We start from the raw sequence: 27,668 nt of genomic DNA, 5'->3' as shown, positions 1-27,668 counted from the left end.
GTTCAGAACCAGTCCCATTGGAGCATGTAATAAAAATGTGTACTTTATGTCCTTGTGTGAGAGATAACTTTAGATCAAACAAATGCATATGTTCCTACTTGGTATTTCTTAAGCATTGACACTGAATAGCCATAGTATCTGTTTTACATGTTTTCATGGTTTCTGTTCATGTGTTGTTCACAGGGCCCCCAACGGGGACTACAGCACTGCCAGCTTACAGTCGGTGAAGGATGATGTGTATATTAACATTTTTGATGAAGTGCTGTATGATATCCTAGAGGTGAGTTTTTATTTTAAGAGTCATCAGAACTTTGCATTCATTTTCATCCATATCCTCTACCACTGTGTACATCCCAACCTCAGGGGAAAGTGGGGAAGGGGCCAACAGGGAAAGGGAGTGGTGATTCTATTGCAGCAGAGTTATTTCCTGTTCCAGGGTTTGTTAGCTGCTTCAGATATGCTCCCTTATTCAATTCTTAAGTAATTGTATGAAGCAAGTTTGTTTTTAAATCTTTGGCTGACAATGAGAAAACTGAAATTCAGAGAAGTGGCTTTCTGGGGTGACAAACTATTAACTGACTGAACCTAACCCACATACTTGCAGCTAAAATCTCACTGCTTTCTTACTTACACAGCGGCCTTAGAGAAAGGTTTAGTAGGTAAAGTGCTCACTGTCACTAGTGCTAGTTTAGAATCCTAGCACACGTGTAAAAGCTGAGTGGGATGGTATGCACCTGCTTTAGGGCAGAGGATCTCTAGGGCTTGCTGACCAACTAGTCCAGCCAAAACAGAAGCTCCCATTCAATGAAAGACCTTATCTCAAAGATTAAGGCAGAGAAGCAAGTATGGAAAACATACTGGCATCGATTTCTGGTGTCCATCTGAAAAGCACGGTTAAGAGCATATATACCTGTTCACAAACACACACACACACACTTACATAAATGTCTGAAGTTCTTAAGTGATTCTTACTTTTCATGCTTCCTTTAGGATGACCGTGAAAGAGGAAGTGGGATCCATACCCGTATTGAGAGACACTGGTTAGGATGTGTGAAAATCCCATTTAGCACCATCTATTTCCAAGCAAGGGTAAGTAATTAAAGGTAGAATTACATGTGACTAGGAGACCTCTTGTATTTATTCTTCTTATTAAACTCTCAAAACTGTGAAAACATATACACACAGAGCTTGGAAGAATAAAAATCACTATGTCAAATGACTGATCTTCCATCACTGTTAAATGATATCTGCAATAGCCCTGTTCTTTTGAGTTAACAGCTAATGTATGACTGCTTGAATTTGAGTTTTTAAAACATTTAGACAGAAGTGAAGATTATGGTACAAAGTAAAGATTTGTCAAAATGATAAAAGTGGAGTGGATGAATGCCTGAAAGTAACTTGAAAAAAAAAAAAAAAAGTCAAGGCAGTTGATAGCCTGTTTTTTTCAGGTGTATTCTACCTGAAAATTCTATTTCTGAAATTGCGCACAATTCATGCTTTAAATCACACAGGCAGGCTTGACAACATACTTTTGTTGACATAATGGCTTAATGATTCCATGAGGTTGGTAATTCTTTTATGCCTTTGTAACTCTACTGAGGCAGTTGAAAACTCTAGAATCTCTTCAGAATCCCAGAGTTAAATCCATGGAAATAGGAAATTATGTGCTACTGTGATAGCTACACAGAGCAGATGCTGGCAGGACTACAGGGTCTCCAGCAAAAGACCCAAACCAAACCTCTATTCTAAGAGGCTCAGATTAACTGTCAAGCATAAGCTAGAATTGCAATCTTTCCTAAGCTACAGTCTACGACAGGATGTGTAGTGAAGTGCTTGCCATGAGAATTATAGTCCTCCTTTTAGTAGATCTTAAAAGAAAAATAATTAAAGAGCATGCCATATTACAAGTGAAGTTGCCTGTCATGTTTGATGTTGTTGAATCTCAGGTTTGCAGATTATTTAGAAATCATTGCTCTGAATGCCCTAATGTGTAGACCTCCTTTGCATGTGGTGGCAGCACCCATGCTCCACAGCTCTCTCTGCCTGAACTCATGACCGCTGGAGGCATGGTTGTTATGTACCTACTACATTTAAAAACACAGTGACATAGCAGAGAAAGATGACAAAGAGGATCAGTTATCGAGACTATGGCAAACACATACTATTAACATCAGGCAGGATATGCTAAAACATTAGTGAAAGAAACAATATATATATGTTTATCTCCTATATATATATATGTATGTATGTATACATATACATATATACACACACATATACATGTATATACCAATATAGAAATATTAGACCTAAGCCTTGACATGTAGTGAAGATTCTGAAAGGTAGAGAAGAAAAGCTGGGAAAGCAGAGAAGGGGAAGGCTGCCAGCCAACGAGCATGCATTGCATGTCAGACATTGTTCTTGGTGCCTTTCATCTCTTAGCTCATTCCCTTTACAACAGTCCTACAAATTATTGTTATTTTCTTCTTCTTACAAATTAGGCAGCTGAAGCACTTGGAGTTGAAGAAATGATTTGAATCTAGGAAACGTTCATAACCAGTGCACTCCCTAGCAAACAAAGAAAAGAAGCCAGGGAAGTATAGAGCCCTTTCTGCTGAGAACTTAGGGATTCTAAGGTGGACCAAGCTTAATGATTATCTGATATATTAGGTTATGAGAAATGGCTATTCCCTTTGAACTTCTGTTATAAAAAATCACCACAGTGCTTATCAAGCCAATCACCACAGTGCTTACCCATCTTCTTCGCAGATTGATGGCACATTTAAAATAGACATCCCTCCAGTTCTCCTGGGCTACAGTAAGGAGCGAAACATTATGATGGACCGAGCCTTTGATTCTGCCCGAAGCTTGAGCGAAGGCTCCTACATCACTCTGTTTATTACCATTGAGCCTCAGCTAGTTCCTGGAGAGCCAATTCGAGAAAAGGTAATGGGGTACAGTCTGGAAAGCCACAGTGGACGCTGAAGCCAAAGAGATGCTTGCTAAGTTAAGTATTTATAAACTGACTGAACTGCATAAACAGAAGTTCTGCTTTAATCTTCATTCATTATGCTTCTGGTTAGGACCTAAGGTTATGATGGAACAGACATGTGCATTTGCCCTTCAAAACTTAGTAGTTAAGGCAATTATCAACCCAAACTGTTAGGAAAGCAAGACAAACATAAACACGTTCTGCTTTTAGGACAGTGTTTTTCACATGAATAAAATGAAGTATGACAATTAGAAAATGAGATTATTATTTGACATTTACTGGCAAGCATGCTAAGGAAAGATTTCCATGTTTGACCTCAGATCCAGCTGTTCTATGCATGCAATCATTTCACAGCCATAAAGTTAGATGACCTTCATAGATCACAAGTTACTTTATAAATAAAGTATGAATGCGTCTTAAATAGCTCTGGAAAAGTTTCTACAAGTTTCAGCCATTATCATTTGAATTTTTTACTCTTTCCTGGGCACTGGATCTCCAATTTAAAGCTGGGGAAAAGGGCTAAATTTATTGAGCGCCACATAAGCAGTATATGGCAGAAGTAACATTTAAACATTTAACTTTACATTATATACATTCACACATCTAACTGGGTATTGAAGACACAATAGGCATTCTTTAAGCATTGGAGGTAGGGTGGCCTAGAAAAGGAGATGGAACATCTGTTATATAGCAGGTATGGTGGTGTACACTTCTAATCCTAGGAGAGGAAGGTAGGGGCAGAGGCAAGTGGATCTCTGAGTTTGAAGCCAACCTGGTCAACATAAGTGAAAACCTGTCTTAAAACAAGAACAAAGTCTACCATGCTTACACACATGTATAAACTTAACTTTCAAGTTTCTGTTATGTGACTTACTATGTGAAACCCTTGATTTCCAATTGTCATTAAGTGTGAAATGAAGACAGAAAACTGAGGCCACTTCTGTTTCGGTGTGTTTGTTTTCCAACATTGCAGTTTGGTTCATAGAAAAAAAAAATAGGTCTAAGACCATTAGCAAGTCCTATTCAGGAAAGAAAGGATCAGTGAAAAAACAAATGTAGTGAAAACCTAATCCCAGATCCTAAGCTTCATTGCTAAAGCTGAGGTTCTCAAGAAAAGAGAACGGATCCATGTCACATTATTTTCAGAAAGAGAACTATTCTGAATGTCTTTCTGTAGGTGTGTGCTCAGGTATAAATAAAAAGCATGTTCACGCACACAAATGGTCTCAGACTAAAGGCAGCATTGCGACTTCTGGCTGTTGCTGCTTTTAGTGACATTTCACTGCCCCTCTGTGGCTGCATGCAGCATTTTCCATTGACCTCTGATAGGACAGGCAAGTTAATTGACAGGCTCCTGACATCCCACAAATGCAGTGGTAAGCCCCATTTGTGATTCCCCCACAGGCTGTTAAAGAGAGGCTCCCAGCCTGAAATGCCAGGGACTACAGCCTGGAAATGGTTTTCCACTAACAATAACTTTGTAGGTTGGCAGATTAGAACTTTCTACCTCTATCCAACTCCAAATGATTTTTTAAAAAGTTTGTACTAGAGCAAGTTTTGTGAGTCAACAGCAATCCTAATACTTAAAACAGCCCTAACTTTACATTGTTTTGGTTAGAAGTCTTTAAAGCAGGTTGTTAATACTGTTTTCCTGTCATTTCTTTTTTGTTGCCTATGGTAGATGAGTGACATGCTTAAGAAGGTACTGGGTATCTTGTTTTATATTCGATTGGTCAACAGTTATGCTTTCACTAGCTGCTTTTGTATACTGCCTCCAGGGAACAGGTGCTAGGTTCCATTGTATGTGTGATCTCTTGGCAATGAAAAGTAGATGCTTGCAATGCCACAAAAAACATCTAGCCATGTGTGTAGCATGTGCCAGTCGCTGGGTGCAATCCCTAGTATAGAAAAAGACATAGAATGCCTTTGGGCCTATTTGCTATTTCATTTTGTCCGTAAGTGACTTCATTGACTCTGTGTGAAAGTCTCCTGCACACTGGGAGCTCAGCTTCATTTTCCATGACTATTTCTTAGAGAAGCAGTACAGAGTTAACAGTTATTTCTAATCAATGAAGGTTGTTACAGCTAACTATTGAGAGGCACAATGAACTCATTCTGTTTTCCTGAAATGTTCCATGAACGGAGAGGTCAAAGAACTGAAGCAGTTAAGACTCTTCTACAGTGCATTTTGCATAAACCTGAATTTGTTCCATCTAAATTTGCTTCAGAATAAACAACTCAAATTCTTGTAATATTTGGCCTTTCCATGGCACGTCTCAGATTACTAACAGCATAGTTCTCTGTAAGTGCTGGTGTCCTAAATGCATATTAATGACTTGATACTAACTAAGTGCCAGTATGTACGTATTAGGTGCCAGGAAGGGTAAGGAAAAGGTCAAATACAGGTCCTTTCTTCAAGATGCATAACAGTGCGTTTGAGTCCAAGTAGCTGAGACATTCTCTGTCCCACTTTCGTCATCCTGAAAGGCCAACAGTTGTACTGACTCAGCCTGCAGATACTTCTCCTGCATCCTCTTAGGTCTCCCAGTAGTACCCTGTAGAATCTGCTCAAACGTTCCTCTCTAGACCAGAAGTTCCTTCAGGAGATTTTCTTACTCCTTAATATAGAGTGTCTGAAATCTTTTAGACTTTTGGGAAATTGTTTTCAAATGACTATATAAATGAGTAAATGACAAATTTAATAAATAAAATTAAGGGAAAAAGCATAAATTCAGTAATTTTTCATACTGTAATTGTTCCATAATTTTGCAATTTTCTAAAATCACAATTCCTGACTTGACAGTATTATCCTAGGAATCTGTGACAGTTCACATTTGAGATGTGGGATACTAAGCCCTCTTCCCCTTTAAAAGAATAAAACTCTATTGATTGTGCTCATCAATCAGATTACTATTTCATCATTTAATTTGTATAGGTTTTTTTTATTAACCCAATAGTTTTCATATGGCTTACCAATTCACTACATTCTTTTGGTCTTATTGAATGTACATTAAGTATTTAATGGTCATTCTGATTCTTAAATTATCAATACAATTAAATAATGCTGCAGATATACCAAGAAAAATGACTTTTTAAAGAATCATTTAATCATACTTCCCAAACCACAAGTTCAGTTCATAGTGCCTGTGAAATCTGAATGTTTTCTGTCTTGACTCTTATAATCATACACATACAATGAAATATTTCTTTTTGAAGTTTGATACCGAGGAAGATGAGAAATTGCTTCAAGCAACAGAGAAGTTTCAAGCTGAATGTGCCTTGAAATTCCCACAGCGTCAGTGCCTCACAACGGTAACCGACATGAGTGGGAAAGCTGTTTTTATTACACGTTATCTCAAGCCTTTAAACCCTCCACAGGAACTCCTTAACGTCTACCCCGACAGCCCACAGGCAACTGCGGTGAGTCGCTCATAGCCAATCAGTGCTGTTAAAAATGTTTTAAAATTTAATGCACTGCCAGGTTAAGTATTATTACTCATAATACATAAGATACTAAGTACACAATATTGACAGGAATGAAAGTAATGATTCAAACTATCTTACTGTGATGAGGATTTCCTTTATTCAGGAAATCTGAAAGTGTCAGAGATGATGACAATCCTTTGTTCATTTTTTCAATAAATAATTGAGTGCTTAGTATGCCTTTGGCTTCATATTAGGTGCTAAAAATTAATATATAAACTTTCAAAATCTTACATAAACATAGTTTAATTAAGTATTGTCAGTGTTAGACATGGAATTTCTGCTTTACCAAAATAATTACTCAGTATTCTCTTTAAATTATTAGCATCACTGAATTCAAATTAACAGCATATATATTTGCACTATTTATCACATCCTAATGTGTACTCACAATTAAACATGAAATATACATGTACCATTCAGTGGCTTCAAAACTCCATACTCACCATAAAATTGCATGAACCATATATGTGTTAAGCCAATGTTAAGTGAGTACTGTAACCCATAACTGTTCTGATCTGAGAATATGGATAGTAATTGTTTCTAAGTTTTAATATGGTGATATATATATGTATATATATAAAACTTTTGATAGAATTCACTATATATAATTAATCTCTATAGGAAACCAAATAGTGACTTGAGAGCTGTTGGTTCATTTCAGGCTTCAGGCATGTGAGACAAATGTTTTACCATTGAGCTGCATCCTCAGTGCCCACAATAGTGATTTGCATTCTACCTAGCATTGTAAATGTGCATAAACTTCTCCCAGTAAAGACTGTTTAGAATGCATAAATAAAATATTTCAAATATTATTAAAGTTAGGCTAAGATAGACTAAGAGAAAAGAAATCAATGGGTAGAAAGCAAAATTGCATTAGAGTGATAACCTGAAATAATGTTTGATCTCATGTTACCTGGTAACTCATGATAACTACAACTGCATTGCAAGACTGAGGGAGAAAGAAGAAAAATCATGGAGATACAGCAGATAGGCAATTCACTGTCAAAATATCACCAAAAATGATATCTAATCCAGCTGCTCATATTGTGCTCTTCTAGAACTTCTTGAATTCAGATTCCACAGTGCACATAGTCTCTAAGCCCCTCATAGGATGGCCCATTAAGCCTTGTTTTCAGTGTTCAACCACTTTCCTAGTTCAAAGTTCCCAACTTTTCTACATCCCCCCCCCAAAAAAAAACAAAACCCTCTTATGGTCAGATCTGTAATAGCAATAGCCCAGTCCCTCATACCAACTTCTGTCTTAGTTACTTTTCTATTGCTGTGATAAAACATGGCCAAGACAGCTTATAAAGGAGTTTGGGGGTTTACTGTTTCAGAAGGTTAGAGTCTATGATGGTAAAATGGTAGAGTGTAGACCTGTTGAAGGAACAGCTGAGAGCTCATACCCTGATCCATAACTAGAAAGAAGAGACTGAGAGAGAGAGAGAAAGAGAGAGAATGCACTGGGAATGGCACATAGGTATTTTGAAATCTCAAAGCCTACGCACAGTAACAAGGCCACACCTCCTAATCTTTTGTATACAAAAAAACAAGTGTTCAAATATAGAGAGCCATTCTCATTCAAACCACCACACATGGGTTCCAGAAATCAAACTCAGGTCATTAAACTCAAAAAGCAAGTGTGTTTATCTACTGAGTCCCAAGATGTCCAAATTCTGTTGTGTGTGTGTGTGTGTGTGTGTGTGTATGGTTGTTTTACTGACAATATAGAGAACAAATGATGGCATGTTTATACAAACTTGAGACAGGTGATGCTTAGAATAAGCATCACAATGCAATGTCCAGATTGAAACCAGATAGTAGAATAGAGAAATCAGCATTTGAATGAACAAGGGTAAATTGTATACATTCCACAAGAACATTATACCAACATTTCCCCCTTTAAGTCCAATAAAAGGCTCCTTTTCTTTCAATTCAATAATTTAAAAATTATGAAAACGATTAGGTAAAATTTACATGTGCAATGTCCTGTCCATGTGTATTTAACAACTTAGGAGAAAATATCTGATTATCCTATCTTTTTTAAAAACTTATTTTTTTATTAATTACAGTTTATTCACTTTGTATCTCAACTGTAGCCCCCTCCCCACCCCACCCTCCCTCCCACTTCTCCCCCAGTCCACTGATGGAAGTCCTCTTCCCCTTCCATCTGATCCTAGTCTATCAGATCTCATCAGGATTGGCTGCATTGTCTTTCTTTGTGGCCTGGTAAGGCTGTACCCCCTTCAGGGGGAGGTGATCAAAAAGCAGGCCACTGAGTTCATGTCAGAGACAGTCCCTGTTCCCATTTCTAGGGAACCCAATTAGATGTCCAAATTCTTAAAAGAAAATTTATACAAGTATAAACATTGAAAACCAATAAACATAAAGTAAATAACCTCCTTAGACATGAATAAAGTGTGAATGATACCACAAAGACCAGACGTGATTCCAATATTCTGTCCCATCCTAAAATGAGCCAGTGTTCCTTGGAGGAATGGTTGCTTTCAGGACTGGGCTAAGAAAAGTACAGTACAAGATGATGCTACAGAGCCTTGTACCCCCCTCCCAAATGAGGAAATACAAATGAGAAAAGAAGTGAGGAAGATAAAGATATTTCAAAGGGACAGTAGACCCAGCTTCTTTAAGATAATACATATAACCTTCTGCATGGCTTTAGGAGAGGATTAAGATATTAATGTATTTAGTAAGCGCTTTGTGAACATCAATTTCATCCTATACACATATATGAAGCTTCTTTTGAGAAATTAAGTAGGGATGCAGCATTCTATTTTCTTGGAAATCATTTTTAATGTTAATTTTCTTTACACAGGAGCTGGTAGCTCGATACGTGTCCTTGATCCCTTTCTTGCCTGATACCGTTTCATTTGCTGGTATCTGTGACCTGTGGAGCACATCTGATGTGAGTCCTTCTTCCCTGATGCTTTACTGCCTTAACTGAACATTAGCTAAATGGCTTACATCATCTTAGACTGAATCATTCAGTAGTCATCATAAAAATCTACTTGGCCATCTGTTAGCAGGATGAGCTAAATTCTGAAATATTTTTCTTCTGGATTCAATTTTATCAAACTTCAGAAGAAAATAAGGACTGAGGTAATTAAAAATAATTCAGTGGTAAACGCTTGCCTAGCAAGTGCAAGGACATAGGTTAGATCACCAGCAACATACCCCTACCACTAAAAGTACTGTTTCAAAGAATGATTCACACAAAGAATGAAAATAACATTTCAGCTGTCTTGATTCTGAAACATACCAATATTACATTAATAATATCACAACCTTGCTTAGAAAAAGTCTACATTTCATTCTACAATAAGGAGTTGTATATTTCTCAATTTGTAGGCTTCCTACAGCATGTCATGTCAGATATATTCAGTGTATTTCTTGGTTACATTGCACTAAGTCAGGGATCATGGGTGGTAGAAAGCAGAGCAAACCTACATCACTACAGCTATTTAATGTGTTTCTGGATCCCAAGTTGTCTGATGTCTCCATAAAATTTAGCATACACAACTTTCTTTGATGGACGGTCCTAAATTGGGGAAAAAATAGTTATACTTTAGCTCTTTTGCTCCCAATCACATTATGGCAACAAAAATCTTGACATTTTTAGAGGTGAAGGTTTTAGGGCCATGAGGGATCTCCTTCTCAAGGGCACACATGAAAATATACAAAGAGGAAAATAGAAACAGCAAGACTAGACGAGGTCACCACCTTGTAGGTGTTGCCGCCTGATCTTTGCCTCCACCTCTGCAACTGCAAGACTGGATAAGGAACGTACAACCCTCAAAAAGCTGTTCTGAGATCAATCCAACTATCAACGTACTGCACTCAGAAAATGTTTAGTTAGCCCTTGGTGAAAACTTGGAAATCTACCATTTCTACCCACTCCGATCATATTGATTCTAGATATTCATGTCATCAGCATCAATGTTAAAGAAAATATGATGTCCACTAAAGAATGAGCATAGTAACACGATTAGAAAAAGTTTGAAAAATGTCTGATACTTAAGGCACTAATATCAACAAAGACATTAAATTTGTATGAGATCCTAATGCAATGGGATATGCATGCCTTTAATCCCAGTACTGGGAGGAAGGAGGCTGGGGTAAGTCCTGGGGTAATTGCTAGTTCAGGGCCAGCCTGGGATACAAAGCAAGTGTCAGACCATTCTGAACTACAAAGCAAATAAAATCCTGCATGGTCTTGAATGAAACAGTCAATATAACATTTTTTTTTCTTCTTTTTGTCAGCAATTTCTTGATCTCCTGGCAGGAGATGAAGAAGAGCATGCAGTACTGCTATGCAATTACTTTCTGTCCCTGGGTAAGAAGGCATGGCTGGTGATGGGCAATGCGATTCCTGAGGTACGGCCACATAGGGTGCTATTAAAAAGAGTGTGGTTATCTAACCAGATGGTGTTCCTGGGCAGGGCTCATTTCATGACAGTCCTTTGAATTGCTATGGAAGAGGCAGACACAACAGTCAGACAGAACTATGACTCAACAGCATACTCAGGGCTCTACTCTTCACTTCAGACTATTTTGGCAAACCTGAACATTCTACTATATACAGCGCCTATTTAGCTGTACTTTTAATACACACTTCACCCTTGTTCCCTAGTCTCAGTCCCTTGGTAATACCCTGCTAAGGGCGAGGGGAACTGTCTCCCTATTTCTTTTACTGCTGCTAATCTGGGAGGCAGTGGAGGCAGTTTATCTACCAGATAAAACATTAGAATGGTGATAGCTCTGTTCTGTTGTTATTTAACATATTACTAGTTTAAAGATGTAGTGAATCTCAGTGTATTTCTTAACCACCGCAAATGGCATCAGCTGTGATACAGTGAATGATTATGGGTTCAAGGTTAAATGTTCATGTGGATGTAGCAGCTCCTTTAAAGTGGTGTCTTAAAAGAGACCATGATGCTCTGGAGTCCTTGGGATTCATATCCCTTGAGTTATCACCTAGTAGTACAAGATAAGGCAAGCAAGGCATGGGCCTCTCTTCAAGGTTCCGTGATCCTCAGCAATCACCAGGTTACAACACCAGGTGAACTCACACATCAGCAACAATGAGGGCTCACTGAATAAAAGAATCCATAATATATGAGTATTCCAAGTAGGAAGTCAATGTCCTTTATCAACAGTTTGGTATATATCCTTCCTAATCTATGTGTTTATGTAACTATGTGTATCAAAGCTATGTGACTTTAATAGGAACTGAGAAAGTACTGGCATATGCAGCTTTCTGAAGGCTCAGGTGGCAACTTGACTGGCTCTGCAAAGAGTCCCACTAACAAGAGTTCTTCAGCAAGCTTTCACATGTACTGATTGGGCAAGGCAAGCACTAGCTTTGATCACTGAACTGTACTAGTATCAAAACCAAGATTTTTGAAAAATATTTTAACTCCATTAGCTATAAAATTTAAAAGCAGAGGTCCAACTAAAATGAAGAATAGTTTCTGGGGTTGGAGAGATGGATCAGCAGTTAAGAATACTTACTACTCTCACAGAGGACCCAAGTTCAGTTCTCAGCACCCATGTTGTGTAACTCACAGCACCCTCCTCTAACTCCTGAGGCAGACACATGCAGAGACATACACACAAAGAGAACAATCATACACCAACACGAGAGAGAGCAATCATTTTTTAAAAGAATTCTGTAAACTACTAATGACCTTATTTTATAATTAATTGAAAAATATTTTAATGGCTATTTCTTTTCAGGGTCCAACTGCCTATGTGCTAACTTGGGAGAAAAATTATTATTTAATATGGAACCCTTGCAGTGGACATTGTTATGGACAATTTGATACATTCTGCCCCTTGAAAAGTGTAGGCTGTTTAATTGGTCCTGATAATGTGAGTATTACCATTTCCTCATATGAGTGTTTTTCAAGCTGACCAATTTTTTAATATATTTATTTTATATAGGTAAAGGCTGTAAATAACTTCGTAGAAATAATAAAATATCTGGCTACTTTAACAAGTCCTAAATTAAACTTGTAAGTAGTCACCTAACCTTCAGGAGCAGTATAGAAATTTATAAAAACAAAAACATCAAAAAACTAAAATTCAGACTTGGAGGATCCAATTTCTTAACTGCTGAGCCATCTCTCTCCAGCTCCTGGAGGATCCAATTTCTATCCTGGCTCTATCTTGTTTGCTTTCCACAAGAGAGCTTATAAGGCACCATCCCTTCTGTCAAAGCAAATTTGTTACCTGAGAAGACTGGGTTTCATTTTTTTTTTTAAACTTACATTATTTGTGTGTGTATGAAAAACCAACTAAGGACTGATAATATATCACTGATTGTAAAATTCATAGAAACTTAAAATTTAAAGGAACAATTGCAGCCTTTGTAGATCTTTGCTTTCTTCACTGCCTATCCCTACATCATACATACACACATCTGTGTACTTATCTACTAACATATATCCTAATGTACTTTTTTTAGATTTGGTTTAATATTCAACACCATGATTCGCCTCTAAGGATAAATTTTGATGTCACAAAGCCCAAACTATGGAAATCTTTTTTTTCACGAAGCCTTCCATATCCTGGCCTGTCCAGTGTTCAGGTATAATTCTATTAGTAGCCAAATGTGGATAGAGATATGAAATCTTTACACAAAGTAACTACATAGTTCTTGGCCCTTAATTCTACTCCTAGTTAATTTAATAAATTTATACAAAAGATTTGAAATATTTTTTGAGACAAATTTACATGAATAAACATACATCCACAAATACAATAACTGGTATATACATTTTAGACATATTTGAAAGTTGTTTTTTTTTAAATAAAGGAAGTATATAACTTAAACAGAATAACAAAATACAGTTAAAATTTGTTTTTTAATGTTGGTGTTAATTCACTAAATTGATGTAACTGCTAAGGATGAAATCAAACTAAAGTCTACCCATTGGTGGCTCAGAAAATTAACCTCAGAGTCTGACAAGTAGATTCCAATTGGTAAGCATGAATACTATTTAATATCTTTGGATGGACAGGCACACACACACACACACACAGAAAGAAATTTGGTCTGTACTATAAAGAACTATTTTCACCATGGCGGAACTCTTTCACACAGTTTTGCATTGCTCTTGAGAAATCTCACCTTTAAGAAGGTGGTCACAGGGATGAAATCTGAGGCAGCTTAAAACTGGAACAACAGGTGCCAAATCATACTAGATAAGGTAATGCTTTGTAGTGGTCAAATGATTGCCTTAATGATCTTAGCAATGTAAAACTCTTGTTATTAGCCCTAATACAATGTAAAAGGATGAAAAAGAAAGTAGCATGTACATAAAATAAAGCTCAAATTTAGAAAACATGCAAAACAATGCAGACTTTCCAAGAATACCTGTAGTAAAATCATAAACACATTGTATTAGGTCACTTACTTTAACTTACTACAATGTAAACAGAACATGGACTTTCTTTATGGCCATATACTTATGACCATCAGTTGTGAAGCACTTAGTAAGTCCTCAATATCAGTTGAATGAAAGATCTACATAGACTTTCGGTTCATGGTTACTTGTGTGGCAAGAAGGAATGACAAACATTGTAATTTATGACACTTCCTTTACCCTTAGTTCTATATCCCTTGCCATCTCTTAGACAGTGCTTTCTTACTGAGTCTCAAAATTTAGTACTTAAAAAAAAACAGGAGCAGGGACAATAACTGATAAGTCAATAGCACTTGTTGCTTTTTCAGAGGACCTAGGTTCAGTTCCAGCATTCACATGGCAGCCTACAACCATCTATAACTATAGCTGTAAGAGCTCTGACACTTTTTTCTGACCTCTGTGGAATTTAAAATAAATTTAGAAAATTAATTTAGAAAATTAATAAATTTAGAAAAGAAGTGCCTATTAAAATTAACTGTAGGTGCTTACTGAACTTTCTCTTTTATAGCCTGAAGAACTAATTTATCAATGCACAGACAAAGCAGCTGCTGCTGAGCTACAAGACAGGTAACAAAATACCCATAAATCCACAGGCAATTCGTCACTAGAATCATAATAACAAACTTGAAACTCTCAGCTTGGCTCAATATGAATTATCACGGTAGGTAAGACTTTCTGTCTGGAGATATGAAATGCAAATATGATGTTTAAATCTTATGGCTCAAAGGAGGCATCAGCATAAACATGAGACATATAGGGGTGAACACTTAACAGGCAGTTCTCCAAAGACTATCTCAGATTACAGCTTAACCCCTGTAATTATGGGTCTTGTTGCACTCAGGATAGTCCTTGGCTTAAAACTGCCTCTTATGTCCAATTAGTGGCTTGTTAGACTTCATGTAGTTTGTGAATCTAACCCATAGAGAAGGCTCATTAAAGCCTGTGTGAGTCTTTGTAATTCCAGTAATACTGCTCAACTTAACTTGCTCTTCCTGTTTCAGAAGTATGAGAACTGTTCAAAGTGATCCACATACTTGTTAAATGTTAAAGTGGGCTTCTGACACCAGACAGACCGTTCAATTTCAAAGCCTCTGCTTCATTCCCATTCAGTGACATCTGTGAAGAATAGTTTGTCAAATTAAACAAGATTAAAGACATTTTGATGCATTATTGCTAGGAACACTAATTTACTCTGTTTCTCCATAAAGACTTTGTGTGGGATCTTCATCTGGGGCAGTGGCTCTCAACTTTCCTAAATGCTGTGACCCTCCTTTTAATGCAGTTCATGTTGAAGTGAATCCCACCATAAAATTATTTTCATTGCTACTTCATAACAGTGATTTTGCTACTGTTAGGAATCATTAACATGTTTTCCAGTGGTCTTGGGTGACCCCTGTCAAAAGGCCGTTCAATCCCCAAAGAGGTCAGCACTTACAGGTTGAGAACTGATCTAGAAGAACCATTCTACAACCCTGAATCTCATCTAACAGCTTCAGCATATTATTGACTCCACTCACTGATTTCATTTTTAAAGTGTTTGACAGTCCAACCATAATTTTTTACTCAGTCCATCATAAAACCCAAAGATTATGTGTTCAGTGCTTAAAAACAAAAAAACAAAAAAACAAAAACTGGTCCTATGGCTACTGAACAATGGGAAGCTGTGAGGATCTCTCAACCTGTGATTAAGATATTCAAGAGGCTTCAGAATCAGCAGTATTTAACTTGAATTCTCTTGTCTTAACTCAAGTCATTTATTCTACTGCAAACTCTCTCATGAATAACATTACAATATCCCCTACAGCAAAGCATTTTTGTTGGAGATCACTCAAAATGTATAAAAGACATCACTGCGCCTAATAAATAATGACAGTATGTTTATGCTTCATAGCCTATAAATCGAATGCAATGATGGTATTTCAGAGGCAATTTTAAGGTAACTTTAAAAACTATTATGAATAAGTCACTGGGTTATAAAATTAATAGAACACATTAAGAACTTTGTAAATATCTGAGATTCCCAACACAGTGAAAACCTTATGTCTGCATCTAATTTACCTGTTTAATACATTATCAACGAATAGAAAGGTAAATATTTTAGAATAAAAAAGTCTTGCTGAATGTATTTAATTTGGCTAGCTCTGTGTCAGCAGAAGCATTGTATTCTTTATCCCGTCTACATCAATTTTCTGTTGCACTGCATATAAACTCCAAGAACAAGGATCACTCACAAGTAGCTGTTAATCTTTAACCTGGAAAACACGACTAGCAAAACTGCATGTAAGCATTCATCTGAACCCCATGCTGCATACAAATTTCACATTTTCAATGTGGAGAATATTAAATAACAAAAATTAATTAGCTTACATTTTTTGAACAGGATTGAAAAAATATTAAAGGAAAAAATCATGGACTGGAGGCCACGCCATCTAACTCGATGGAACAGGTACTGTACCTCCACCTTGCGCCACTTCTTGCCCCTGCTGGAAAAGAGCCAAGGAGAAGAGATAGAAGATGACCACAGGGCAGAACTGCTGAGGCAGCTGGGAGACTACAGGGTAAGTGCAAGTTTCATAAAATGGCTTTTTTCATCCCCAAACTAGAAGTTACCCAATAATCATTTGGGGGGATCAAACTACACAAACTCATGAAGCACATGTATGAGGTACCACACACACACACACACACACACACACACACACACACTGACTTAAAACACAATCATTATCCTATCAATAGGACAGTATGAAAAACAGTACTTTCTAGGAAATGTATCCTAGGTAACAAATAAAAACACCTGGCTAAAGTATTAAACTCAACTGCAAACAAAGGTGAAAATAAACACCTTTGGTTAAGTATTCAGTTTATTTTTGTTTTGTTGATTATTTTTCAAAACAGAGTTTTTCTTTGTAGCCCTGGCTATCGCGGAACTCTGTAGACCAAGCTGGCCTTGAACTCAGAGATACACCTGCCTAAGCCTCCTGAGTGCTGGGAATAAAGGCATTCTGTACCACCACCATCACCACCAGGCTTAAGGGTGTAGTTTTATGATTGATTTTTAAATAAGTTTTCACTAATAAACTATGTATGCTGTCTGTTGGTGGTTTGTCCTATGTATCATGTCTTACAACTGAGTAATAAAAAAGACAATTTCATAATTAGCATAAGATAAACAGAATGAAAGCCAAAATGAATGAGTCACTAAGATAAATGCAGAACAACTAACTTATCAGAACGTTTTTTCAGTTAATCATAGTAACCTTCAACAGTGGAAAATTGTTCCAGTTCTCTGCAAGTCTTCCCTCCCCTCTCTTTGACCTCCTTCATGTGGTGACATTCTTGGGCAGGCTTCATTCATAAAAACAAATACTAGAACAACTCCAAGAACACATCTGCACACACTGCCAAAGTAAATAAGGGCAGCTGTATCACTGCCCATAGCAAATATCCAAAGACTCAAGTTGATCACATGCCCAGACCTATAAACTAATCTTTGTGCCTGGACAGGAATGCACTGATTAGCTTTACCTGGATCTATGTACATGGGCCATGTACTAAGGGCTTAGAGAAATAGGAACAATGAATGACTGGTGATAATTATTAATATGTTAGTAACTAAAACAAAAATATTAAACCATCTTCATTTATATGTTAACATATAGTAAACAGAAACAAAATAATCCCGTGAACCTAAAGGTTTAATATTAAGAACTTTGTAAATTATATATGGAAAATTTCTTTTTCTTCAAACTACTTAAAAGTACAAATGTGTTCTTTCTCCTCAGTTCTCTGGATTTCCTCTTCACCTGCCTTATTCTGAAGTGAAGCCTTTGGTTGAAGCTGTATATAGTACTGGAGTACATAATATTGATGTTCCTAATGTTGAATTTGCTTTAGCTGTATATATCCACCCTTATCCAAAAAATGTTTTGTCTGTTTGGATCTATGTTGCTTCCCTTGTACGTAACAGGTAATTTCCCAATGTGCTTTTTATATCACCTAAAGATTATTAGTATATACATTTTAAATTATCATGAAATTAAAAATTATTTTGAATAAAATTATTATCTATTTTCAAACTGTGTAACCCTGCTATAGTCTGTCTCATTACACTATGACCCAAAACTCAATTGAGACTATGAGCACTAGTGTTTAGATTTCAGCATGAGTACCCTTCACTTCCTTCTGTCCAGAAGAATGGCAACCTCAACACCAATACCTAGTAAGTTAATTCCTTACAACTTGGCGAGGGGGACAAGGAAAAACTCTGTAGCATCAAAATTTGCAAATGCTGGGTTGTCTCATAAAATTAATGTTACAAAAAACAAGGCAAGCACGGCCAATAAAACAATATAAATGTCAAAGGAATTTTAAAAACAAAAAAACTAAAGTATGGCTTAGATTGAAAATCTACATCCCACCTTATACCCTTGCCCCTGTACAACTGGAACCCACACACTCAGGTCCATGCACTATGGAGCATGCTCCCCCCAACCTTCACACACACATGCACAAGGTGGCTGGCAGAAGTTTTGGGAGATATTAAGTGTGTAAATATGTGTACTGATCTGGAAAGAGGTATGCAAAAGAGGAATACCTAAGTCAGGACATCTCAAATTCTCTTTGTGGAAAGCTGTTCTATATGTTGTAAGATGTTTAATAGCAAGGGCTAGAGAGGGGGCTCAGCAGTTAAGGGCACTTGCTGTTCCAGGTTTGATTCCCAGCACCCACATGGCAATTCATAAACACCCTTAACTGCATTGTCCTTTCCTTTTTTTTTTTTTTTACCTCTACAGGCACTGAACACACAGGGTGTACTACATGCATTTAGGCAAAAACCCATAAAATGCAATGTAAAAATCTAATAAAAATTTTAAGGTATATAACAGCCTACCTGGCCTCCAAGCACTAGCTGCTCCAGTTGAGTTCTCCTCTATCAAATTACATTTCCTAATGCCCAATCAACTCTTGAGAGAGGATGACCTCCAACTGAGAACACAGTTGGGGCTTTCACTTTCAAAGACAAAAGAGACCAAGTATCCACTTTAACCCTTTAACTGACACATCCCTCTACTAAGTTACACTGCAATTGTGTTTTGTCTCTGCTCTGCTGCCCTCATATGAACTCTCTTGGGCAGTTCCCTGACAGGCATAGTAAGAAGATGAACTATGTATAACCCTAGTTGTGCCGTACTACCTGGGTAATCATGGGCAGGTTAGTCATTTCCTTTCCCCGTGAGGATGCCGAGAAGGGGTGACCATATCACCCCTTCTACTGCAGTGTGAGCCTTATAAAAGCCAGCACATGTGAAGCGCAACACTGACCTTGCATTTAACACCTAAAGTCTAGCAGGTGTTGTGATGCAATTTACAGGAGTGCTACACTATTCTCAAAAGGACACCAATCACAAAATCCCAAATAAACTGAAACCAACTATCATGTTAAACTATCCCCTATATTAAGAATGAAAAACAAGATGTGTACATTAAAAAAAAAAAAAAAACTTCCATTCTTACAATTTCAGGAAACCAGCTGTTCAAAATTACTTATTAAAGATAATATCTAAGACTACAGAAAAAATAAATCCCCCTATAAGCTATACTGTTTTCTGATTACCCGAGGGATAGGCCTTAGTCTTCTCTTGATGACTCAAGGCCATTGTACTGTGCAACTTCAAGTTAAGAGTGAGAAAATGAAGGATAAATTTACACGAGACCCATTCCTGGGGAATTTTCAGTTTATTTTCTCAAAATGGTACCTGCTATCAGCTTCACAAAAAAGCTTTATTAAGCACTATAAGAAATAAATAGTTACACTATGAGTAACAGTCAATCATCTGACTCGACTCTATATTCAATTTCTTTTCACATTCTCAGAGAATGAGATACTGTTTTTTCCTCCTGTACATACCTACAGGAGGAAGCTAACTGCAGTGTCCACAAGAACTCGAAGACTGCATCACAGGTGTGACAAACTCAAAATGTTAAGATTACTTGCTTTTACATCTGTTCAGCCCTATTCCAAATTTGTAGGGTTGTATTTTGTTTTCAAATAATAACAGTAATGGAATCAGACTAAAAACACTTGACAGCAGGGTGATACTTGAGAATGCCAGCAGATACACCAGTGTTTAATTCAAATTGTTCCAGAAATTCCTCCAACTATGTTCCCATTTGTAACTCTTGTTCATCTTCAGACACACTGAAACAGTTATCCATTAGCCTGAGCTGAACCTGCTACCTGCAGTTATGACTGCCCAGCTGACTCAAAATTACATCCTCCTTCCTTTAAGTGCTCTGTTTGCACTTAACAAGAAGGAGGAAAAAAAAAAAAAGAGGCTGGGCACTAGTTTCTCCTTCACAATTATAATTAATTTCAAATGAAAATTTAACTCAATAATATTTAGTATCAAAAACTGTTAATGTGTCAAAGTCGTAGTTTTATGAACACTCAAAAAACAAATTTGGTTTGAGATTTAAAATAAAGTCACAACACAAGAGATATTGATCGGTAAACTTCTCAAAGTAGATTTTATTTATACATTTCTTCAAACAATGTGGAATTTTTAAAAATCCCTCCCAAATTTGACAGTTTAGGGACAGCAGCGGAACCAGGTGTCTAAAGCAAATACAAATAGACTGAAATAGACTGACTGGTGCTTTGCTGGCTCACTGAGCTAACACCAAGAGGCCAATTTATTCTATAATCTTAAAGAATCCTGCTCCTAAGTGTGTTTGAATTGGCCCCTGAGAATTGTTCAAATAAAGAAAATGTTAGGGAAAAAAAGATCCATTCCTAAAATGTTCAGCCTTTGAAAATAAATTTCAGAAACCTATTATTTGAAAGTATCTGCAAAACTTGGTACAGTGTTTACACATAAAAGAGCCAATAACCCCCAATGACTAAAATGCAAAATAATCTGAAAATACTTTAAATAGCATAGCATTAGTGATGTTCTGTTTAAAGCATTTCATTTAAAAGAAACTGGAAAGAATGTCCTCACCCTAACAAAAATCCTAATCCTTTTCTAAAACAAAAATATATTTGCAAAGAAAAACAACACTGTACAGTTCACTGCTAAATTAAATTTCTGAGACTGTAAGAAATGGGGCCAAAACAAGACACATCAAAAATGCGGTTGTTAACACAAGAAATGTGCTATAAGTAAAGTGCATGAAAGGAAGCCTGCTCAGCTAAATGAAGTAGACAAAGGTCAGAAGTCAAGGGTCATTCGCCAGAGCGGCAGCAGGCTCGAAAACCACACTGCAAATTCTGGCATCCACTGGCGGTGTCAGCATGAGGACCTGTATGAAAGTAAAAAATATGTGAAAGGAGGAACTTCACGGAGATTATGCAAAAACAGCTCTGCTTATTAATCTAAAGCTGTGTTTTACTAGCAGTTCACTAACATCATACAAGTAAAGCCTTACAGCAAATGCAATAAAAATTCAGACACAAATTTTCAATACTGGTCTGATTTTATCTAAAATATACTCCATAGAAGAAGGAACATAGTAACATTTCCCAAGAATCTTATAACCCAAGGAGAAAAGGAGACAAATCCACAGAAACAAAACTGCTGAATAATTTAACAACAAATTCTTTGAGCATTCTTCCTAGAAACATAATTAAGACAAAAAAATAAAACCCCATCTGTACTATGTCAGCCAAAGTACGCAGCAATGAACAATAAGTGTCATATTCAAAGTTTAAAACAATGTACTATATACACAGACTCAATGTATGTGCCATTCTCTGAGCATCTGTAGACAAAAACAAATGGCAGCTTTAAACAAAAATATCTCAAAACTGAATGCAAAATGACTGGTTAATTAAACACCTAAAACATAAAATTGAGATTCACTTACAATAATAAAACACTTGTGGAGTAACTGGAATTTTACACCAGCTGCACTATGCTACCCAGACACTAGATAAAAGATCTAGATCTATTCAGAAACCTAACTGAAAATTAGACAAGTAACAGAGAGATTTCACAAAAGTTAGTACTCTGAATAAAATTATTTTCTGAAGAAGAAACAAATGTAGAAGGGTTGTTTCTAGCATTCTGAAGACTTAATGTAGCAAGTACACTGACTTAAGAGGCAGCAACTCTTTATGCGTCCAGTGGGAAGCTAAAGCTTGCAACTGTGATACACAGAACAATGAAATGAGAAGACATGGCCACTACAGAGCATACCTACCTAACGAACTCAACATCACATTACGCCTCAAGTGTTCTCCAGCTTCCCTCAAAAAGACATTGATATCATACTGTTTTGTAAGTGCAGCAGTATATTGTAAAAGGTGACTATACTAACACCCTACGGACAGTAATCATGATACTTGCAGCTAAATATACAGACTTCATGTATTGCCTGAAGTTGAACATTTCCTTTCATTCCCAAGACAACACATATGAAACAATGAAGAAGTTCTTTGGATCAAGTCACTGAAATACAATGTTCATATATTTCACTATGTAAATGACAAATTATCTTTAAGAAAAACACTTTTACAAATATGTGTACAACTGCAATTGACTGTAATTTCACCTATGTTCACATACTTAAGAGTGACATGCCTGGGATTATCTTCAAATAAGAAAAATGGACATTACATACAATATGGAAATGGGCAACAGTGTAAATTTATCAGACAGTTGAAACTAATGATTCATGTTTGTAGGTTTCAAAAATACCCTGTAAAACTAGAGTGCTTACAGGCCCACTTTTATTTAATAAAAATTTAAATCTTCCATTTTTAATTGTTAGATGCCAAATATTTAAAATTTACAATACCCTATAAAGCAGCATTTTTCTTATTCTTCCTTAAAATGGGACACAAAGCTAAAATTAAAAAGATTTAGTACCTTTTTGTAATTGGTAGTTAGAAATACCCTGGTAAAGAATCCTAAACCTTGAAATTCCTCCCCCATTGTTAGTCTTTGACCAAATTTTTCTTTGTAACATATTTCCAGCTTTTCTATGCACCAGTCAATACTTAACCATCTCTTTGCTTAACTTGTCTTCACCTACATATTACTGCTTTGCCACCAAACATCTTCTATCTTTAAGACCCAAGCACTGCCTTAATATCATCTCTCTACCTACCTCTTGAGCCTTAATCTAATTAATGTTTATACTGCTGAATCTCAGCAAAATGTACCTATTATTTATCAGTACATAATTCTATTCTCAGTAACTGTCAAAGAAAAAAATGAAAATTTTTAATTTTCCAAATAAAAGACCATACATGTCTATATACATATACATGTTTGTTTGTTTGTTTGGTTGTTTTGTTTTTTTTTTTTTTTTGCTTGTTTCTTTCTTTTAAGAGAAAAGGTCTGATGTATTCCATGCTGGCTATAAACCTCTAGGTTCATAGGTTCATCTTCCTAAGTAGCCGGGCTACACAGCTCCATATACCCTGCCTACATCTATGCCCTTTTATTTTTAGTGACATAGAGGTAAAGAAGGAATATTATACGAATTCTATGGTGGCCTAGGAAAACCACCAAAGCTAGAAGCAGCAAAGAGAAATACACAATTAGTTTTTAAGAGAAACAGTACAAGTGGTCAAGTATGCTATTCTCCCACTTAACTAGCAATTGAAAGCATACTTCCCTTTAAATATTTGACTTCTCACTAGCAAATTTCTACCTCAATGTTGAAAATGGAGTAAAACAGTTATATCAGGCTAAATTATAAGAATATAGAAAATTTAAAGGCAAAAATCATTAAAGCAAAGAATACTTTTTTATATTCAAAGGAAAAGAACTCCAAAGGTAAGTTAATTCTGCTTTATAAAAATGACGTGTTTTTTCTTGGTTTCAAGTACGATGTATTACTCATGCTGTGAGTGTGTCTTCACTTACCTTCACTTACCTTCAATTCCTTTTTTTAACTTAAATTAGAAACATAAGAGAGCAAATCATCTGTGACTGTCACCTCCAGAACTAAGAGCTAATCTACCTTAACTGCTAAATTATGCACAAACTGAAATGCAAAGCAGCACAAGAAAGATTACTCACTAACATTGCTCAAATGTTCTTCAGAGCTCTAAACTATGCCATACAACAACTGTTAATGATAAAGATTTGTGTAAATATTATAGCTAAGACATCTTGCATATCCAAATCAAGTAACAATTTAAAAGTCATGGAAAATCATTCAGAAGAATCAGAATATGTGTTTGGCAGCAGTATCTTGCTCAAAGTAATAATGGAATAGCTGATGGCTAACATCTTTCCCAATGTCTCTGCCAGTACTTAGGCCACAGATCATTCTGTCTTTTCCATCACTATCTAGTTTACAAGTAATGTTTACCAGCATTAAGTTCTTTTACCTAATAATCTGGTAATTACATAAATTTTCTTTTAATAAAATACGTTTTAAATTAAATGTTACTTTCAAATATGTATGTTTACTCCTTACCCTGAACCATGTACTGAATCATGACTACTTTAAGAAATAAAAATGAGATCTCCTAAGCCTTCACCAGGTATTTCCTGTACAAGCTAAGCTTTGAAAGATACTATGTCAATGGTATCATCTTTCACAACTAGGTACAATTCTGGCACTTTCTAAATTGTTTGTATGTTCTTTTACAGAAAATATTGACTCAAAGTACTGCTTTAAAAGCAACTACCTAGAATCCTAGAAAGTGCACGATATGAACTTTAAACCCCATAAACTTTAAAGCATTTACACTTCTTCTAAATCATGCTCTATCAAGAAAGAAATTTAAAATTTAACTATTTCAAGTACTTTCAAACACTTAAAAAAAAACTCAGATCTGAGTTAAAAGTTGGTACTGAAAATTAGAAATAAAAAATTTATATTCAACAAAGGATTAAACAGCTCCTTTGGAATGCTAATATTATATATTCAAAACAGATTAAGATAAAAATAATATTGAAAAAGTACAAAGGGTTTTAAGCACTTAACTTTTTTCATCTATATATTTTTCAAAAAGTTTAAAAGCACTTAGGTACAAACTAAATTGGCATATAATAAAATTGAGCTAAAATGTAATATTTCCCGCCAAAATACTTATATCCAATAGGCAAAACAAATTAGAAGATTTGTTTCCAAACACAAGCTATGCTGAAATTATAAAAGCAATTCAAAATGTAACATACAAATAAAAAATCTTATTTTAAAATCATTTAGTAGTCTTAAAATACATTCTATAATCCTTGGGAAGCTTTGTTTTTAAAAGCTGTATTTATTTTTGTTCTTTCAGATTACATATCTGTGTGTGGGTATACATGTATGAACAACAGGGTCTGGATCCCTGGAGCTGGAATTTCTGGCAATTGTGAGCTGTCCCTATGTATCTGTGTGGAACCAAACTCAATTCCTCTGTAAGAGAAATACGAGTTATCCATTTAGCCACCAAATCCACCTGTCTAGTCTCCCATGGCTTTATTTTTAAAAATAAGCAAAAACTTTCATTCATGAGCATATTTTGTTTTTATTTGTTCACCTGGGTTCAACCAAAAAATCACTGCTTTGTTACACACTGCTGGTAAGAAAAAACAAAGATAGGCTCTACCAAGTTGCTTTTGTCAGGAACATGTCAGCTCTTCCAGAAATACGACAGCTGAGATCTGCTATCGTCTCTTCTAAGAGAAATCTAATTTCCAAGCAATAGGAAATTCAGTAATCTCTCTGCATGCTAAAATATTCTTCTTCTCTCTAGTTTCTCTGGCTCCTGTCAATTTTCTCCCAGGGATAACCTCAGATCGTCCCTCTCCTGTGAGAATGAGTTGGGCTCTCAAAATCAACAGTATACAGTGTAAAAGATAGGTGTATAAGAGAATAAAGCTATTTGTTTCCAGTTACAAAATTACAGGATGATTTGTTTTGTTAATTAATAATTAAGGAGCAGCTTTACTATGCTTCTGAGAAATCCAGATCGAATGCCCAAAAGAACAGCAACTATAATTTGAAAATGCATGTTCCAACATGTTCAATGAAGAATAGAATGCACTTTTAAAAAGGGGAGGGGAGAAACGAGAGAGAAGGAATGTCTAATGGTGTGCATGAGGGGTAGGGAGGTTAGGATAGGGTCTCACATAGCCCAAGCTGCACTTGAAGTAGGGGATGTCCCTGAATTACTGACACTACCTTCTGAATGCTAGGACTAATCACAAGCACGAGCCACCATTCTTGCTACCACTCGTTTTATATGGTGCATGCTAGGCAAACCGTCTTCCAACCAGCTACATCCCCAAGCCCTACTTCATGAATTTTAAATCAGTTCAGGAATCAACTTCTAAAACAGGAATTTCAGGTAGGCCTACGGCACCTCTGTCTTTTCTCAGTATTTACATAGTCTCAGTATTACATAGTCTACTCTCCTCAATCTTGAGGGTTCTGAGGAGTTCATTTCACCAAAGCCTTTCTTTGTCTATCTACTACACTAGATAAAGCAGTGCTATAAGGAAAAAAAAAAAAAAAAGAGTCTGTCATTCCTCACAAACCAGAGTACCTAGAAAATCAATACCTTTAAGTTTGTTAACTGGTAGGTACTAGAATACTATAGTGGCATTCTCAAAATCTTATAATAATCTTAATATTTCTATAACAAACTGTCATTTTTAAATGATTTAAACTCTTACATGCCTAAAAACCTGGTAGAATGGATAAGAAAGAAATTTAGCTTCAAGAAGTAAATGAATGCGTAGTATTTTGATTTTATTAAAGAAGCAAATCATTTTAATTTTATTAAATTTAAATATTAAGCCTGAAAGTAGGACAATTTGTGCAATTAGGAATCCAAAAAGCAAAAGCTATAAAAATTATTAGAACTACCAAAAATTTTTAAATGATTTCTTAAAGTTTCTCACTATTAAAAGGCATTACCGTTAATGTTGTCACAGTAGTAAAAGTATTCATCATTTAGGGAAGGACATGCTGAGACCAAATCCTGCAACCCTGCACCAGTTACGGTAAGACAGCCAGAGAGGTTAAGGTGCTCCAAGTAAGGCAGCCCTCCTCCCAGAGTCAAAACCCTGCAAAAGAAATAATGTGACAGTCAGAGAATATTAACCTTTGAAATTTTTAATACTGCTATGGTCCAGTAGTATTTTACACACATCTCAACTTGGTAATAAGAAAAGTTAATCATTTTTATAAAACACTGGAAACTGACTCATCCTTAGACAAAAATATATCTGATTCAAAAAATGTTCTACATTTTCCCTAAAGACTAGTAAAGAAGCATATGACACTTTCTGTGTAGGAACATTATAGTAACTCGATTCTTACACAAACACTGAGTGAGACCTACAGTTGTACTGTTCATTCTCCCACCAAACTAAGAGAAAAAAAAAAACACTTAAAAAATTACTGAAGTTTGAAACCTAATTATCCGTTCTGGACCTTCCCCCAAAACCTAGGGAAGGGGTTCCTATATTCCTGACAAAGAAGTGAACTAAACCAAACAGGAAGATAAGAATGAAAACCCAGTGCACACTGAATTTGTCAACCTGGATCAGACTTTGGGGAGTCTAATGCTAGGCAGTTCGTTATCAGCATATTTAAAACACAGTATAATTTGGGAAAAGGTTTCCAGGAAACAATCAGTTAAGTCAGTCCAATTCGAGGTGTACAATAAGGCTTACAGTGTGACTACATAGAAACTCTTACAAAGTACATGAGACCATGCTATGGGTTCTATAGCTAAAAAACCTAGAATCTAATGAGGTCTCTCACCAATAGCATGGAGGTCAGCA

General features: G+C 36.1%; 2 protein-coding genes across 4 annotated transcripts in view; one reads left to right on the top strand and one right to left on the bottom strand.

The window, feature by feature from the left end:
- The window catches only part of Cc2d2a (coiled-coil and C2 domain containing 2A), a 77,132-nt gene extending 59,130 nt beyond the window's left edge, over positions 1–18,002 (top strand). For 2 of the 3 annotated variants that reach the window (XM_060365370.1, XM_060365371.1), the window contains 12 exons: positions 184–280; positions 991–1,089; positions 2,770–2,946; positions 4,674–4,694; positions 6,209–6,412; positions 9,312–9,401; positions 10,757–10,870; positions 12,233–12,367; positions 12,963–13,085; positions 14,432–14,490; positions 16,304–16,481; positions 17,709–18,002. In XM_060365370.1, the coding sequence (XP_060221353.1) occupies positions 184–280; positions 991–1,089; positions 2,770–2,946; positions 4,674–4,694; positions 6,209–6,412; positions 9,312–9,401; positions 10,757–10,870; positions 12,233–12,367; positions 12,963–13,085; positions 14,432–14,490; positions 16,304–16,481; positions 17,709–17,897 (1,486 nt within the window). In that variant the 3' untranslated portion in view covers positions 17,898–18,002. The remainder of the gene's footprint in view (positions 1–183; positions 281–990; positions 1,090–2,769; positions 2,947–4,673; positions 4,695–6,208; positions 6,413–9,311; positions 9,402–10,756; positions 10,871–12,232; positions 12,368–12,962; positions 13,086–14,431; positions 14,491–16,303; positions 16,482–17,708) is intronic. The other variant, XM_060365372.1, reaches the window with a different exon arrangement.
- Positions 18,003–20,427: 2,425 nt separating this feature from the next.
- The window catches only part of Fbxl5 (F-box and leucine rich repeat protein 5), a 38,176-nt gene continuing 30,935 nt past the window's right edge, over positions 20,428–27,668 (bottom strand). Inside the window, exons 10-11 of the mRNA XM_021664350.2 lie at positions 26,797–26,945; positions 20,428–21,228 (exon numbers count right to left, since the gene is read on the bottom strand). Of these exons, the coding sequence (XP_021520025.1) occupies positions 21,152–21,228; positions 26,797–26,945 (226 nt within the window). The 3' untranslated portion in view covers positions 20,428–21,151. The remainder of the gene's footprint in view (positions 21,229–26,796; positions 26,946–27,668) is intronic.

Source organism: Meriones unguiculatus, chromosome 12, assembly GCF_030254825.1.
Source record: "Meriones unguiculatus strain TT.TT164.6M chromosome 12, Bangor_MerUng_6.1, whole genome shotgun sequence".
NCBI lineage: Eukaryota > Metazoa > Chordata > Mammalia > Rodentia > Muridae > Meriones > Meriones unguiculatus.
Note: the sequence above shows the minus strand (reverse complement) of the source record. Positions and strands in the feature narration are given on the sequence as shown.